We start from the raw sequence: 18,977 nt of genomic DNA, 5'->3' as shown, positions 1-18,977 counted from the left end.
TTTTCATTGGTGGGCCAAATTCTTTGTGCAGGCAAAGCAGAGAAAGGGGAGGTAACCCCCTATTGTGACGTCACAATAGGGGGATTTTCAAAACCGAGCGTTTGAGCTCTCACTTTCTCAAAGGCGGAGAAGAATACCCAGGGCTTGGTTTACACCTATCGAAATTTCTAGCCTCTGGGGGACCAAAGGCAGGCTAGGGGAACTCATTTTAATGTTAAATAACCTCCTAAAGTAAATTTTTCATGTCATGGGACCTTTAATGCAATATGAGTATACGCTAAATGCTTGAAAATATCAGTAGAAGGGAAAAACTTAAGGTGACGTTTTAGTCATAGAGGTTAGGACAATCTTTACACCGGATTTCCCAATATCTTCGTGTGATCCAACTTTTCAACTGAGGCTACTATAGCTCACTATTCACATTTACTGTGTTTTATTTATTCATTTAGCAGACGCTTTTATCCAAAGCGACTTCCAAGAGAGAGCTTTACAAAAGTGCATAGGTCAATGATCATAAACACGAGATAGCCCCAAAAACATTGTGGATAGCCAAAACATGAAGCAAACATTGTGAAAAGCAAATAAGTGCCAATGGGAAGAAACATAAGAGCATGACGTCTTTGTGTGTGGAACCAATGCCCTGCTACATGCGGCCGGTGTTCGTAAAATTCAGTTCACCCTTCCGCGCGACTGCACGAAACGATGAAGTTTTCTCCTGTTGCTAAGTTGAGCTGTGTGATTTGTATCATAGTGTGTGTTATCTTATAGTGTACGTACTTTCTTTCAGAATTTCTTGTGGCTTGTTAGTTAATTTTCAATCACATACAGGCAGCGGCGTAACAATGACTTGGCGGGCCCAAGTGCAGATCTCACCAACGGGCCCCTTAACCGACCTATCGCCAGGCGAAATTATTGAGTGTTGAGCTATAGTCTAAAAAAAAAACTGTCATTTTAATGGTGAATGTTTGATTTGATTTTCGTTAGATATGCTAGCATAACGTTCAGCCTATCTAGCTTTAGCTATTTTCCGACTACATCCTGCACATAGTTTACAATAGCCTATCTAACCTTGCTGCTGCCTTAGCTACCTATACGTGCATTTTATTTATATAAATGCATTCAATTAGGCTATACCAGACAGTAAACGTTATGTGATTAGCCTACCCTGGTGGCTGAGTTTCACACTCATTGCTGTTGGGCTGGGGGTCAGACGTAGCGTCCTCTTGAACACTCTTCGCCACAAATCCAAATGAAGATAATTTTGCCAGCTTTGCCACCCTTTCATCCTGCTCTTTGCGTTCGTGCCGCTTCCTGCAGCCACTTTTGTGTTTGAAGGGCATGGGGTAGCCTACTTATCGCTTACTCAACACGCAACGCAATGCAACATAACACAACAGGATGGGAAACAATCGCAACATGTGTGGGTGGGCGGGCTATAGAATCTTTGACAACAATATTACCCAGACATCCTTGCTATTTTTCGATGGCAATATTACTTAATAAAAACGAGATTTGTTTCATTCAGCAAGAGGCAAATGAGGTAAAATGAATTATTTGCTGTTGTTAAGACTATTGTTAAAATGTTTATTGGGCAGGTGATAGCTCATAATTATGAATAACTGACACCATAATTGAGAAATGTTTGCGAATTGATCGGACTGGATCATATGTACTTCTTCCGAAGTTTTGAGCGTTCTGACCCGGTCAGTTCTTCAATGTGAAAGCAGATGGTTTGGCCGGTAAGGTTGTTTCACTTCTACGATGAGATCGAGGACGGGCCCCCTTTCGCCACGGGCCCTAGTGCAGCTGCACTCCCTATAGTTACTCCACTGCATACAGGCTTTAAGGTAGCCTATACAATGTATTCTAGCTGTCGCAGTTTTTCAGAGTGTAACGCAGCTAATGCAGGGCTCTCAAATCTCACTCACGCATTTCAACCAGTTCTCACGCAACACTTTGTATTTCGCACATTTCTCACGCTGAGAAGTAGCCTACTGTAATTTACGGTAATGTATCCCAATTAGAACCGACAATGCCTAGTTCTTCAGGAACATTCTCTTGTTCGGACGGTCGTTTATATTTTATTGTTATTAATATTATTGTATATGTGTGTCTTTTTTAACAGGCACAAATAAACGATAGCCTATTGCACTGTATGACTATTGTTTTTATCGCGTTAAAGTGAGATTACATTAACGCGTTATTATCGTGTTAACTTCGACAGCCCTAGTATTAACCTGTGGCCACTGGATTTTAATACCATTATTACCAGCATACCAGCAACACTTTTGTAAATCCACTGACATAACTTGACCTATGTTAGTTCAACATACTCCAAATGCCATGGTATTCTAGGGTCAGCAATATAATCTACTTCACTCAGATCAACTGTTAGGTGGTCAACTGAAAGTGAAGCTGTGTCGTCATAGAAGACAACAAGCATGAACAACCACTTATCTATGGCAGCAAGCCACCACTAACAAAGACGTGCTCAATTTTCTTACATGGCTGTAATCCTCTTTGCTGTTCTAAATCCTCATCACGGTAGCTTGAGTGTGCTGTTTGCTCTGTGATGCTTTAATCCTTCTGTGGAAAAGGCAACCACACCTTAGGCCCTTCAGAATTGTAGGATTTGCCCAGCCGAAAGCTAGAAATCATGGAAGAGCTACTTTTGCCCACAGAAGGAGAGGAAACACGCTCAGACAACAGTTCCTATGCCCCAGGAGACTCTGAGATGACAATGATGGGACGCATCAAGAGCCTTTTCTGTGAGATATTCACAATGAATCTTCGGGAATCAGTGAAAGAGTTCTGCCAGCGCAACGGATTGTTGACACTCTCTGTCTTTGCAGTTTTGACTGGCTGTGTCTTAGGCTTCATGTTAAGAGGGAGTCAGCTCTCCACCCAGGTATGTGACTTCTAGTTGTCGAATAGATGATGAAGGTCCAGTGTACAAATACAATGCTAATTGGTAACAAATCTTTTATGAATTTCATGTTTGTTTGAGCTGGTAGCTGGAATTCTTACTGGGTAATTTCCCTTCTGTGCTTACCCCCACGTTATTTAGGGGACTGTTCCCACAATTTGAATTGTGAAAATGAATTGCATGACCATGTGTACTAGACATACAAAATATTAAAGATTGACAATTTCAACTTGAAAGTGGAAGATGGTACACAGGAAATGTCCAAGGTCAATCTAAGCTTAGTACTGTCAGGGCGGGATTATTGGGTGCACAGTCTCTTGTAAAGTCTCTCCGACTTTACACAGTATACATGACCTGACGTGTTCACAATAATCTCAATAGTAACCTCATTATAGACTAGTATTACTATCAGAAGCTGAAATTGCAAAATTGCATTAAAAGTAGCATATTTCTTTCTCTTAAGAGAGTGGTGGAATTTTGAACTTTAAATTGTTCAGTGACAACAAAAGTACCCAAATATTTAATTAAAATTAGTTACAAATGGAGCCTGATTGTAGGTTACTGTTTTTAGATATATTCAATAACCTATACTTTTGATTCCCCTTCTAGGCTAAAATCTATTTTTCTTTCCCTGGAGAACTCCTCATGAGGATGCTCAAGATGCTTATCCTTCCACTCATCACATCCAGGTGAGACATGTAAAGCCACACCCTGTCATGGTCTAGTTTTATGTAGTCGTCAACGATACAAATCCCACATTTGGCCTTTCACAGCTTTTCTTAAAATACATTACTGTTACATTGTTTGTCATGTAATTTAAAGTAAATTTGCAATTTGTAACAGGTATAGGTACATTGGATTATTTGGTCAAGCTCCTGTTGACAATTTCCTAGTGGCGTTTAGAACCCAAAACAAATAAAGAAGTCCTAATCCTGAGCTACCAATCGTTTCAACAAAATATAAATCATATTAAAAAAGAACTGAATTATAATGAACTATATAAAAATAGAACAATTATAACCTGTTCTATACACTTTGTCAAATAGAGATGTTTGCTTTTTTCTTAGTTTTGAGAATTAAATGGAAGTACATTGTTTCAAACCACTCTTTCTTTTTCATCTTAAAAGTTTAATGTCAGGTCTGTCATCCATGGAATCAAAAGCGTGTTGTCGTATGGGAGTCCTAACAGTAACATACTATTTATGGACGACCTTCATTGCTGTGGTGGTTGGCATCCTCCTGGTAATCATCATAAAACCAGGGGTGGGAACTGATATGGACAGCAACAGACTGGGCGGCGGACCAGTGATGACATCAGCAGATGCATTGCTTGACCTCATTAGGTAAGTTGCACTGCATCCTCAGGCTGCTGGTAACTTGTAATATAACTAGAGAGGGTACAATTTCGGGGGAAATTGTTGGGTGTGCTTGCGTGTTGCGTCGGTTGCAGATGGGTATGTTTCCAGGCTGTGAATATCAACACCCTGTATTTTTGTACGCCCTTCAACTGGTTAGCTCCTGCGATTCCCGCACAGCTGCCAGCTGTAGGTATATACAGGTAGCAACGCTAGTGCTAAATAACTATTTAGCTGGTCGGCTCCATGACGCCGATTCCCACACAGCAGAAGTCTAGTAGTTAGCTAGCTCTACAATTTACCGGGGCTAGGTCTGAATCTAGGAGCAAAACGGAGCACAGCTGCCAGCTGTAAGTATATGCAGGTAGCAACGCTAGTGATAAATAACTATTCAGCTGGTCGGCTCCATGACGCCGGGTAAGTAGGGCTCGTGAGACTGCTCACAAAAATAACCAAGGGGAACCCACTTGTTTAGCAGATTAAGACATGTTCGTAGGTACCTAGCGAAAAGTAGCCTCAACTTTCCTAGACTTTTAGCTACGGTACTAATGCTGAGGGCTTGCTGATATCGCTGTCTGTGTTACTAGAACGGCGTATCTATGCGTCCTTGCTAACGTGTACTGACGTTGTGACCTTAGGCTAGCACTGAGGTCCCTTGGTGCACACAAGGCACTTTTTGTCACAAAAACGTAATTCAAGCCTAAACCGTGCAATGGAACGTAAATCCCAATAGAAGCAATGCAATCGCTACCAAGACGAACCTTTTGACACCAATGTTGTCCATGTAGTCCTAATATTGAGGGATCCTTAGGGGTGGGAAAATAAATAATAATAATAAATAATATATATGAGAGAGAACAATGGTTGTGCTCGCCGAAGGCAGGCACACCCAACAAGCCAGACTCATGATGCTATCCCTTGAGGTTTGTTATTGGACACAATGGGTTGGTGAAAAATAAGATCATGTACATTATTTGCAAGTAGGATATCTGCAATCAACGAAGAAACAGATAATAAAACAACTATCATGTTTTGTCAAGTCAAATATTTTAGGCACTGGTCTTTATGAACTTCAAATTTTGTTGTCTCCCCACAATTTACACCTTTGGTTATGGCCATGACACTGGCATTTCTGAAGCAGATCAAACTTAGTGAAATACTCCAAATTGTTTTGTCTTTACAGGGTATGCTTAATACAAAAAAATTGACAGTAGGTCATGCCAACAAAACTATAAAGCATGCCTCCATTGTTTGTATGTCGCTTTATTTTTTTTCTAAGTCTAATTGGGTGTGCTCAAGCCTTTGGGGAGGTGTTGGCTCCGTGTGGTGTGGCTGACCTTGCTACAATATCAATCCTTTGTGTTGTAAAAGGCTTATGAAGATGGGGATAAACTTTGGGTGCATTACCTTACCTTAGTTGTATAGTAAATTTACATTAGGTTGCTAGTTGGATTATTTGGAACATTTGAACATAAGAACATAACTTGAACATAAGTAGAGATAAATAACCAACTAGTGTAAAATTACATGACGCAGTGGGTCGGATGTCCTCCTATCCTCCCCAATTTTTTGAGTCACCAACCACAACTGATGTTATGGTACTGTGTCTTGTAAAATACAGACCATTCCATGTCCATAACCACGGTAATATGGCTAGAACTGTGCAAGTAATTCCTTTCGTCAGCATTTTAGCTAGATGGCGTGGGCAAAATGGGCTAGATACTTGCCTTTGTATCAGAGATTGCTTCTGCATTTTTATTACTCTTTCTATCTTACACACGCACTAACTCACATACACACCCATAATCCAATTAAATCACAGGGGAGATTAGAGTATTTTTAGTTGTCCACGGTGGGATGATTTACAGATTAGCTCCGTCATCCACTGTGGTGATACAATAGTCTCTACAGAAGATCCCAATCCGGCACACATAAGGAGGACATTTTGCTTGTGCCTGTAAAAAGTTCATTCCTCTTTTAAAAGGCCCTCCCAAACAAGTCTGCCATCATCATCCAATTAACCTCTGGCATGGGATTAAATGAGTGCCAAAGTGAAACTGATGACAAGAGGGGAGAAAATCCCTGTGGACAGAGGCAATTCAGTGCATAGTGTCACTAGTCAATACATGCATCTTCCTGTCTTTTATTGTTTACATTTTTGATTGACTGGAGGGTGAAAGATCACCTGGCATCTATTCCATTCTATTTTCTCATTTCCTCTCCTCATTCATAACCTCTCATACACCTGACTATATTTGTGAGGAGACTATCTTATTCTGTGATGGCGAATTTCAAGAGTGATTTACCCAACATCCCATGATATGAGGTACACTTTTTATGTACTATGTGAACATTTAGGTTGAACAATTCAGATGCCTTCTGGTCTGATTCTGATCCTTTAACGATGTAACCTAATCAAAATAAGTACATGTAGATGAAAGGGAGGTCAGGTGAAAGAAGACTTTTGAGCCTAATAATTAATTACATGGATTGTGTATTTTTCCATTCTACAGAGGATAAATGGGCAAAAAAAATGGTTAAGGGCTTTTAAACAATGTATGGTGGTAGGTGCCTGGTGTGCTTGTGAGTAGGGATGCGTATTGATAAGATTTTAACGATTCCGACTCCTTATCAATTCCTGCTTATCGATTCGATTCCTTATCGATTCTCTTATCGATGTTACCCTCTACAGCCGTAGGTCTGTGCGTCCTGCACCCCCACACACACACATTCGTTCTAAACTAATTTCTCAGACTGGCTCTGAAATGAGCTAATACCTACCACCTCTAGGCCTCTTCAGGCCTCTGTTTTCAAAACAAAACCTAGTCGGAGATAGAAACTTTCAGTTTCCTTGTGTTCAAGCTTCTATTACTCAACACCAGTAGGACTTACAGGGGTCCTAAAAACAGGGGAAATAACTTCAGTGTCACCTTTCAAAAGAGACCATTTACATGCATGTACTCCAAATGGTTCAACAACAGCTTTCAATGTACTTTGGGTATGTTGTTTAGGCGTTTTCAGGCACATTTAACAGGACTATTAAAAGGTTAAACAATTAAAATGGTAAGTTTAATAATGGATTAAAAATCGATATGCTCAGTTTAATAATGGGACACGCGAACGTTTGCTGATTACACACGCCGCCCCGATAACGTGAAATGATCAATATCAATACTAATGGGAGACGAATGCCGGAGCTAAAATGTATGCTTCAAACGACGGGACAGAAAATAACTAGATCGACTACACACAATAAAGGCAAATTGCTTCACTCAGTAACAAGTGGTTGTGATCACTTTTGAGCAGTTTAGCTCTACCTTGGTTAGATAGTTAGAGATGAAGCGCGAACGTTAGCTGCGCTGCTGCATGCATCGAACACATGACGTTCCAGTAACTTCATTCCATGCTGTGTGTTCAAATGCTTCTTCATATTTGTAGTATTTCCTCCCTTCGACGAATATACTTTTTACACGCGTTACAAGTGGCGTTGTTGTCATTTTGCCGTGTGAAATACAACCAAACTTTAGAACGCTTCTTCCTAGTTGCCATGTTTGCTGCAGTCTGTCTTCGCACATGCGTGCGCAAACTTTTATAGTTTATTCAGACAGACGTTCGCGTGTCCCATTATTAAACTGAGCATATCGATTTTTAATCCATTATTAAACTTAGCATTTTAATTGTTTAACGGCACAGAGAATCGTTAACAGAATCGTTAAGGAATTTTGCTAACGATTCCAAGGAATCGATTCACTGGGAACCGGTTCTAAACAAGAACCGGTTCTCGATACCCATCCCTACTTGTGAGTGTGTCCAAAGCTGCTGGGTTTTCACGCTCAACAGTGTCCCATATGTATCAAGGATAGTCCATGAGCTTGGTCTGATGAAATGTGATTCCTGCTGTTTCATGCTGTAGGGATTTAGAGAAAAGCACACAAGTACATGCATCTATCATGCTGCATGCTACGATTGCAAGCTGGTGGTATGATGTTGGGGTTGAGTTTTAATGGCACACATTGGGCTCCTTGATAAGTTGAGCCACGTTTAAATGCCACAAAATAAGTACACTAAGTCTGTATAATAAGATGTCATGTATGTGTGTGTTGTTTTTGTTCTTAGGAACATGGTACCCTCCAATCTTATTGAGGCCACATTTCAACAAGTGAGTAAAATAGCTGCCAATATCAATGTACACTGTAAATGTGACATGCTCTGGTGAAAAGGGGTGGTTGTCGGACAACTCATTTCTCTGTTTTTTTTACAGATTGTGAAAGTGCAGATTGTAAGCTTTGAAATTATGTGTCATACATTGAAATCTGAAAATAGTTGAAGAAGATACACATATCTGAATGTTGCTAAACCAGGAAAGCTCTAGGCCAGATATTCGGCTTCAAATATTTTTGACCTTTTCACGCTTTGAGAGAGGTGTGATTGTTTTGTGTTAATCATGAGAAGCGTGATTATTTATTAATCAGGTTATTTAATTGCCGTGAAGAAAATTAAACTAAAACAATATTTGCACTCAATCAAATTCCAGGATCCTGCTTTCTTGATTTATCCTAGATGTGTGTTTTAACACCCAGTATTTTTGCACTGACTACATTGCACTGTACCTGGCCCGATTATGTTTCAAGTTATGTGTTAACTTGGTGCAAATTGCATTTTCCGAAAACAGCTTGACAACTGTATTCACGGTTTACCAGGTCAAACTAAGAAAAATTAATCCTGAGCGCAATGCCCGAGATTAAGCTATTCATTCTATTTAGACCGTGGATGTAAGCTAAAACAAACACACAGAAGGCCTGCTCGAAAGTTGACATAACTACTTGCGAAACATATTTAAGGGTACTTGACTCGAGACCAAATCTGCCGATTCACTACTTGATTAGGAGGGTGGATGGGATCGTACTTTGTACAGACAAACATAGCCTACATTCGAAACATTACAGCTAGTACCACCGTGCTAGCATAAGTAGCCTAGGGAAAACCCGGCTGCACCGTGATGCAAATCATATCACATCCTACAACGCGCCCACAACTCAACTGGAAGCTTAGGTAAACAAGAAGAAATTATGAGTATTTAGTGATCCTAAACATGTTGTTTATCATATGAGTGGCTTCTTCAACACTCTAACTTTTGTAATATGCAAGAAAATGAAAACTGTAAAAAAAACTACTTCTAGCAGACAATACAGAATGCCGACAAGAGCCCCTTTTCATTGGATCGTGTCACAAATAATTGTCCACTGCTCCAAAGCACAAATACATAGTAGCATGATCAGCAGTGCTGACTGTTTGTATTATTACCTTATGTTTTGTTAACTCAACTTCATTTTCCTCTTTTCTTGGGTTTTTATACACCAGTACAAAACCGACTTGGTCCCTATATTGAAAGTCCAGACAAAAACAATCCAGCCCAATTTTGTTTACATCGTTCCTGACGAGAATGACCCCAACGGCCATACAGTTTACCTGGAGCTCACCCCTCCCCCAGAGATCCACTACAAGACCAGCCCTGGCAGCAGCCAACAGATGAATGTATTAGGCATTGTCATCTTCTCTGCCACAATGGGTAAAGCCAGCTGTATTTTATTATAAGTCTGTATTTGTGTATGTTTTCTTTCTCTTTTTCTCTTTTTAAAACCTATCCAAATAAAGTTACTTATAGACAGGTGACAGAAATATTAATCTTTACCAAGTATTGCACAGTCAGTCGGTGAATAAGTTAAGAAAGCTTTATTACTTGCGGCCGGCCCACAAGGAGACAAAACTACAAAGTTTGTCTGTTAGCATGTTGTGCTAGCTAACCTTTTAAACGAAACCGCTCTCCACAGTCATTGGTTCATACACAGGCATGCAACTGTCACATGGCTCTTCTTTCATTGGCTCCTTTGCATAGATCTTGCGCGTGTGTGAGTGCCTGCGTGTCTGCGTCCCTTGCAGTGGACATTTACAATCAACCCTACCCCCACTATGTGACCAGCTAATGGTCACCAGACCTCAGTCTCCCTTCTACCTCTGTCAAACAGTATCTCCTTTAAACAAACAACCCCCCAACTCTTCTTAGTCTTCAGCCCCAAGATAAGGGTCTTGTATGTTTACCTAGGCCTGGACCTTGCCTACAGTTCATTTGGGGGTGGCCTCTCTCTACACACAAGGCTAAACACAGTATCATTTTATACAGACACACACTTTTCTGACATCTCCCTCCTGTTTATCCTGAATAAAATGTGTTATTCCAAAACCACACCAACACAGTCAATAAAATCAAAAATACATAAAATTAAAATAATTAATCAAATCAAAAAATGTGTAATAATCAATAAGACTATACAGAATTATAGTTGAGTAGTGTGAATGCACTGGACACAACGGAGAAACCCATGGTATTGGGATAAAACCCGTCATCACTCAGCAGAGTGGCCATTTGACGTCTGATGCATTCACCGGCAGACCTGGACATCATCTCAGATCTCCTTCACCAAACAAATAAAATTGAAACAAAGATTGTGAAAAATAAATCAATACAGAAATTATCAGGATATAAGAACATGCATACTTGTTGTCAGCACTAAAACAATCAACCATTCAGTAAATGTCAGTCAGATTCTCCTAGACAATACAGTGATAGTTGAAACAGGCCCTGTTTGTGCTCTTCTCCAAGTCAAGTGATAAGACCTCTCATTTTGCATGTTCTCTCCAGGTCAGGGAGTCATAAACTCCATTTAACCACCCAAAAATCAGTTAACCCTTAAGTCACCCCAGACTTAAGCAGTAAAAGAAGCTCACCCTCCCCTGCTGCCAACACTTTTCAACCTCTGCATGATAAGACACATTACTTTGGCACAGATCCTGAAATTTCATTACATGTTCACAATTTCCTTCTCTTTGCAAAATTAATGTCAACTCTCAGTAGTACAAACAGGTTTCTCAAAAACAAAACACTAAGCTTTAATGCAACTCCCAAATAATACTTAATCAAGTCACATAAATGAAACAGTATTGTTATCACCTTTTCCGACAGTCGTATCACTCTTCTCAAAACATTCAAACTTCTGCCCTGGAACATAACAAAATCAACTGGAACATCTTTACGTAACTGGCAGAACATACATGATAGGAGTGTTTGTACCCAAGCTTTATTCCACAGAATAATTAGCAAATTTATACCAAGATTAAAACTTCACTTCTGAATCTAACATTTGCATTGTTACCAATTAAACAGTTAAATTATTACATCCGTAGTCATAGCACCATTTAGAATTGTTCATTGTTGTTGTTTTTCAACATACAAAACAGAACGCCATTCCCAAGACAATTCCCATTGTTTCTCTAATATCACAAAGTCCAAGTTGTCATGGTTGTGTGTGCATTGTGTTTGTGTAATCTTCCCATAGGCAATGTAGCCTAGTTGATAAAAATGGCGACCTCAACGAACTGTACTATAGGCACAGCTCAGTTTTCCTTGATTTGACGCAGAACACGTTTCCTTTGTTTGCCGCTATGAAACAAAATACAGGCTTTGCAATGACTCACGTGTTCTATGCTATCTCCTTGATTATCACATCTGAAACTAGCCAGGAATGACCCCATCCACCTCGGGTCTGTTCCAGGACTTTGTTTCAAATCCGTCACCTGATATTAATGTCCTCGGACCTCTCACTGGATGAGACAGCATCTCAGGGTTTCTGCAGGTTTCAGTAAGTCAAATTTAAGACATTTTTAAGACATTTTAAGACCATAAAGATCGAAATTTAAAGATCCCATGACATGCTGTTTTTGGATGCTTTTATATAGGCCTTAGTGGTCCCCTAATACTGTATCTGAAGTCTCTTTCCCGAAATTCAGCCTTGGTGCAGAATTACAGCCACTACGAGCAGTCCCACAATGAGCTTTCCTTAGGACGTGCCATTTCTGTGTCTGTAGCTTTAAATGCTATGAGGAAGAAAGAGGCGGGGCTAACTGCCATGCTTCGGTCGTTTGCAAGCCATGATGTCTTGAGGAAAAACCAATATCGCACTTGCACAGTCGTAGCCCATTGTGTTTCTCCGCTCTGGCGTGTGACTCCAGCGCCTTCACACCCAGTGTCCCTATTTGAATATTTTTTGGGCAAATTTTGCAGCGAGCCTTGTACCTGGAGCTGGGTACCGCTTGTAACCAACAGCGGAAATCGTTGTGATCTAGCCATGTCTCGTTGAAAGTACACTTTCCCATTTTCCACACGTAGCCGAACTTTAACAAACTCTCAGGAGAAGCTGACGTATTTTGCGGGCAGGTATTGCATTTATCACAGGATTTGTAGTTTTATCACCACGTACGTACCAACACCAAGATCCCCCAGAAAGAACCACAACACACTGAACCAACGTTCTGAGGGCAGCGTTCTGCGGTTTTGTAGCAACGACTCTAGAGCTCCGCTCTGTAGGCTACGACTCAAATGAAAATATTTACTTTGAATATTTTGTAGTTTGTATATGATTTAATGTAACACTCTTCTCACTTTCTCAATTGATCTTACTTTTTACTCAAAAAACAACTCAAACTAGAAAGTGCATTTCCTGCAAAAAATGCGTTGGAATGCTGAAAGATGAAATTATTATTTTTTAAATTGATGAAAATACAGAAATGAGAAAATACCCGCAAGCTGATATGAATTTCAAAAATGTGTGAGTCACAGAAAAGAGGCAGTGTGGAAACTGAACTGCATCATCTAACAATGCTAAGAGCTGAAATACAATGCGGAAGAAGCTGAAAGCTGAACTGTTAAACTGTAGAAGTCGAATATTCGTTTCAGTAGCTGAAATTATAGTGCTCTTAGTCTTTTAATGAGACGAGTTGACTGAATAGCTCTGTCTTGTGACTCCACTAATCAGCTAATACCAATCACCTGTGTAAGAGACTGAGTGGCGTGTCTGTGTGGTTGCCACGGTGATGGTGCAGCTATGATTGCTAACAGTGCGTTTACACTGCAGCGACGCGAATCGCTTGCCATCGCTCGCCTTCCCACAGTTCACCACGCGCGGGGGCGTATCAAACAGATTAATGTAGAATTGTAGTTCTCTAAAGTCACTGTTGTAGTTGTCATGGACAAGTGTGCAGACTTGGGTTTACGTACTCGCAACATCGATCAAAATACAACTTGTATACAAAATACAAAACTGTTTAATAGACATTACACGTTGACATGTGTAAAAACGTTTTATTATAGTACTCAAAGTCTCTGCTAATCTGTCGATACGACCAGGGAGTTCCAGCCGGGCTTATAGTAGTAGCCCGGCTGGAACTCCCTGGAACATAACTTTGTTCGAGAGTACAAAGTACAAAAAAACCACCAGGAGCACCGACAACGTCGGCAAACCTGCGCCTGGCCTCATTCTTTTTATTAATGTCTTTGTACAAATACAGAGACGTATCGTACAGGACTGGATATGCAGCCACACAGGCGATTAGTTTCTCCTCCATCTTAAAAACTGAAAGCTAGAAATGTTTACCATGGTTGCTACGTTACGAGAAACAAGAAAACACTGCCATTGGCCATCGCTAGCGAAAATCGCTCCTCATTTGCATAAAGTTGAGAAAATCTCAACTCGATCGCGTTGCGTCGCTACCCACAATGCACCACGCAAGCGATTCGCCTGGCTCCATTGAAAATGAATGGAAAACATGTTGTCGCTCGCATCGCGTCGCTGCAGTGTAAACGCACCGTAACGTGCTGAGGGCGAGAGAATAACATACATTTACCTAGCATCCACAACTCAAACAAGTTAACCTAGACGCAAAACTATACGTCCAATCCCAGAAATAAGGATATTTTCTGACACCCAAGACTCTGCCGAAACCAGAGATGTCCTTTATATGTCTGTGCGGTCAGAAATACGACTCTACCGGCAGATTCAAAAACGTCTAACTTCTGCTTTCTCTGAAAAATGTGTCACCAGATTTGCATTGGTCTCTATGGGGCGAGAGTTGGACTTTGTCTCGCTTTCGTGGGGCTCTGAACAAATGTGTACGTCTGTTGGATTCCAAAGACACTGTCTACGACCAGCACAAAATTAGCTATCTATTGATCCAAAAATGAAGCATGAAGAGTGAAAATTGTGGCAATGCTGGCAAACTAGAAATGCTTTTAAAAACTGATTTCGAAGCTCCCCTCCACTCTAAGCGTTTCAGTCAGCACTCTAGGCTCTCACATACACACCCATGTAAATCTCAGAAACGGTTTGAAAAACTCATGAAACATAATCAGTGATATTTAAAAAAGTTGAATAGATATCAAAAAGCTGAATTATTTTTAAAATAGTTTAGGGGTTTGTCAACATTTTAAAGTTTAAATGGTGGCTGTAGCTGAAGGATTGAGGAAGAAGAAGGATTTGAAAGTTGAAGACGTTTAAGAGGATTGAGAGGATTTGAAAAAAAACTCAATTGGAAAACCATGTTAAAAATATTATGAATATTGATTTATATTAATTCAAGCATAAGAGGTACAAAGCTGAAAATATATAGCAGTCATAGCCTGAAACTGCTGAATGTTTTGATAGCTGAATGGTTTTAACCCTTGTGCTGCCTTCGGGTCACATGACCCAAAGGTTCATAACGAACCATCGTTGTGTTTACCCAATTTTACCCAATACAAAAACAAATAAAAATAATTTTCTTTTAACCTTCGCAATGTGGAGGGTCTGAGACAGCCCGACGGTTAAAAGAAAATGCTTCACTTTGTTTTTGTATGCGGTAAAGTTGTCACAATACGACGGTGGGTAACAATGACTGATGGGTCAGAATGACCCGAAGAGAACACAAGGGTTAATAGCTGAAGATTTGAAGGCGCTGAAAGGTGTCGCGGAAGAAATAGAATAATATTAAGAAGTTGAATAAAGATTCAAAGAACAATACTTGTTGGAATGCTGAAGCAGCATTACAACAATAAAACAATAATCTATCAGCGCACATTTAAACTCAAATCAAACAACAGCGCGCACTGGAACAAACCTTTAAAGGTGACATGACATGCTGTTTTTGGATGCTTTTATATAGGCCTTAGTGGTCCCATAATACTGTATCAGAAGTCTCTTTCCTGAAATTCAGCCTTGGTGCAGAATTACAGCCACTACTAGCAGTCCCACAAGGAGCTTTCCTCAGAACGCGCTGTTTTGGTGTCTGTAGCACCATGCGCTAATGTTTACAATGGATGTATCGCAATGGCTGTCCCCGTTGCTGTAACATGCCTCGAATTTGCCCATTTTCATCTGATAACCCTGGTTTGCAGAGGTATACTCTCAGTCATTTCAATGAGGGGAAAGGTGGATATCGCGCGCGCGCGCCATAACACCAACAGCAGAACGGTTATCCAAATAACAAATAAGTGTACAACACTCACGTTACAGCATGTGTATTCACACACATACTTGATGCTATCTACCTTTACATTAGCGACAGGAACTCAGCTGTTAGCTGCAGAACTAATGTTACAGCCACATTCTAAGGGTAGCAAGCTAGGTAACCATATACAGTAAAGCTACAAAATGATATAGCGTTAGTTAACTTACTTGCCCGAGGTTAGTAGCTGGACGAAGGAGAGTTAGTACTGATCCAGAATTTAATTTCAGCAAGGCCAGTTTTGTATTAGCTCAAGTTGAGGAAACAGTCGTGGCTGAAGTGTTTGGCGCAGACATACAAAACAAATGCGCCTACCACAGAAGTTGTGTAGGCGCATTTCCAGAGAAAATAAAATTAAGACACTGGGTCTTCAGAGGCTCGGATGAAGGAACTGTAAAAAGATTTTTGTTTTCCTTTGTACATCCAAACTGAGCAAATGTAATGCTTCATTCATTTGCAAGCCATGATGTCTCTCGAGGATAAAAACACTTGCACGGTCGTAGCTCAGTTTCTTATGGGCGGGCCAGATTCTCTGGGCGGGCAAAGCAGAGAGAGGGGAGGTAACCTTCCTCCTTGTGACGTCACAAGGAGGAGATTTTCAAACAGAGCAATTGAGCCTTCATTTTCTCAAAGGCGGAGAAGAACACCCAGGGCTTGGTTTACACCTATCGAAAATTCTAGCCACTGGGGGACCAAAGGCAGGCTAGGGGAACTCATATTAATGTTAAATAACCTCCTAAAGTGAAGTTTTCATGTCATGTCACCTTTAAACTCAAACCTTTTTAAAATGTAAAATATACTCGAACAAACAAACAATCTTGTTAACAAATGTATCAAAATACTCATCACGTAACATCTTTCAAAAGTAACCAAATTAGTATGTCAAATTCGTCTATTTCTCAATTTACGTCTTTCACATTGTCAATCTCTCATTGTCTCTGCGCATGTCATGCGATTTACCCATTATCAAGCTGCAATTCCAAAGTAATTTATATTACTTTGGAGGCCTACGTACTTTACCAATATTCACCCTATATAAAACCTAACTACACAATGTTGGTAACAAACGGCCGTTCCATGTGGTTATCCTGATAAAAACGAATGAAAATAAACTGATTGATCTGTTGAGCCAGCATGCCCGTAGTTGTTTTGTTTGTTTGAGAGAAACGAGTTGTCCCGCGTTGCACACAACACACGCGCGTGCAGACATAGCCTACCGAGAGAGAACCCCCAAGTTGATTTTTAAAATCAGCGAGAAATTCAAGGAGATGGACGACATCAAATTAATTCTCGAAGTTGAAAAGCACAGGGAGTTGTATGACCCCCAGCACCAATTGTACAAGGACAACGTAGAGAGGGATCAATGCTAGGATGCTGTTGGGCCGGCTGTTGGAATAACACGTTTCCTAAATATAGCCTTTGCCATGTTTATGTACCATGTCATGTGAAAAAGGAAAGCTCAGAGTAGCTGAAAGGCTTGGTGACCGGCGTGGAGAAATGCGCGTCTGGTTTGAACAGCCTTGAGCCAGTCGTAGTTGATCGTGAAGCTTCCGGGCGCTTCACAGCCAGTGTGTCCCAGGTGTAACTGGAAGCGCCTGGAAACGCAGCCTTTTTCCTTTCGGCGGCCATGTAATCAAATTGGATCTGCCACAAGGCTGCGAAGCGCTGTGAATCGTTTCGAATTCGAATTCAGCTTGAAGATGATAAAACACAATATGTTATTTGGTATATTTAATAAAAAAACAGGATATTATGATTTTACTATGTTAGTTGTAGGCTATAGGCTATCACTTAAGACCTAACTTCACTACGCTGGTAAACGGCCAACCATGGCTTGGTGACTGGCACGGAGATATGCGCGTCTAGTGTGAACAGCCTAAAGGCCTATATATGCTTCTGCGTTTTTCGAAAAACGGACACATGGGAACGCCCTCTTCTCCGAGGAACGCCCTCTACGAGCTCTCCGTCAGCCCTCGGAGAGCCCCGGAGAGCTCGACGTGCACCTCCTGAATTTTCTAACTATCCGTTGTAGCAACGGAGAGCTATGGAGACCCCCTTGGCTGTGATTGGTCAGTATTAAGAAGCGCTTGCGTCAGGGGCGGGGGCGGGGTTGCCGTGATAAACAGGACAAACAGAATCCTTTGACCGCCATTGTTGTAAGTTTTTACAATTCATATTTCAGCTAAACAGTACATGTAAATCAGCATCTGAATTCAAATGTGACGAGAAATGGGCAGTATAGTTGCTGAAAATGTGCGTATTTTATTGATGAAACGGCTAATTTGTAAATTTGCTCCGACTTCTCGATAACCTAGGTAAATAAACACTCCACGACGACTTACAAAAAAACATTGCACCACCTACTCTTCTGGCGGTGAATTGTTTTCAGCACCCACAGCCTACGGAGAAACATAAACGAAGTCTATCCGTCCGTATCCGTGCGTATCCGTGCGCCCGCCCATCCGTAAACGGAGACGCAGAAGCATATTGCGGCCTAAACAGTGCGTTCACACTGCAGCGGAGCGGGCGGCGCGCGGCGTCGGCTTCCAATTCATTTTCAATGAAACCAGGCGTTGACGCTCGCGTAGGGCATTGTGGGAAGGCGAGCGGAGCGGAGCATTGCAAGTTGGATTTTCTCAACTTTATGTAAATGAGGAGCGTGAAAACGCTAGCGTTGGCCAATCGGGTTGGTTTCTTGTTTCTTGTAACATAGCAACCGTTGGTCACATTTCTAGGTTTCACAATTTCAAGATGGAGGAGAAACTTTTCGTGTGTGTCTGCACACCCAGTTCTGTTCAGAACAAAGTTACTAATGTGACAAGCCTGAATTTATAGGTTACATTAAACTAATAATGCATGGTGCATGGTTGCCGATGTCGTCATTGTTCCTAGTGTGTTTTTATAGCCTACTTTTAAATTCAGTCTCGTCACATTACATGACTGTTCTGTGCCACTGCTAGCCCGCTAGCCCAGCCTACAAACGACTGGTTGAGTGACCGGTGGCGTAACATGTATTCTACTGTAATCTTGCACTAGTAAAATCTTGCACTTACATAAATGTTGTATAAAAGTGGTATTTTGATAGATATTGTGAGTACATGAACCCAAATCTGCACGCTTGGCCATGACTACAACAGTGACCTTAGAGAACTACAACTCTGTATTAACTTGTCTAACACGCCCCCAAGCGTGGTGTACTGTGGGAAGGCGAGCGATGCAGAGCGTTAAAAAACGCTGCAGTGTGAACGCAGCGTTATGCCCTCCGTAGCCGATCGAGGCGCTTTGCGGTGCTTTTACGCGTCGCGAAGCGCCGTGAAGTGCCA

At 41.0% G+C, this 18,977-nt stretch overlaps 1 protein-coding gene across 2 annotated transcripts in view; it reads left to right on the top strand.

Moving 5' to 3' along the window:
• The first annotated feature begins 2,359 nt into the window (after positions 1-2,359).
• The window catches only part of LOC134012972 (excitatory amino acid transporter 5-like), a 45,768-nt gene continuing 29,150 nt past the window's right edge, over positions 2,360-18,977 (top strand). For both annotated transcript variants that reach the window (XM_062452674.1, XM_062452675.1), the window contains exons 1-5: positions 2,360-2,908; positions 3,536-3,615; positions 4,054-4,269; positions 8,398-8,440; positions 9,643-9,850. In XM_062452674.1, the coding sequence (XP_062308658.1) occupies positions 2,657-2,908; positions 3,536-3,615; positions 4,054-4,269; positions 8,398-8,440; positions 9,643-9,850 (799 nt within the window). In that variant the 5' untranslated portion in view covers positions 2,360-2,656. The remainder of the gene's footprint in view (positions 2,909-3,535; positions 3,616-4,053; positions 4,270-8,397; positions 8,441-9,642; positions 9,851-18,977) is intronic.

The sequence above is a fragment of the Osmerus eperlanus genome, chromosome 26 (genome assembly GCF_963692335.1).
Source record: "Osmerus eperlanus chromosome 26, fOsmEpe2.1, whole genome shotgun sequence".
NCBI lineage: Eukaryota > Metazoa > Chordata > Actinopteri > Osmeriformes > Osmeridae > Osmerus > Osmerus eperlanus.
Note: the sequence above shows the minus strand (reverse complement) of the source record. Positions and strands in the feature narration are given on the sequence as shown.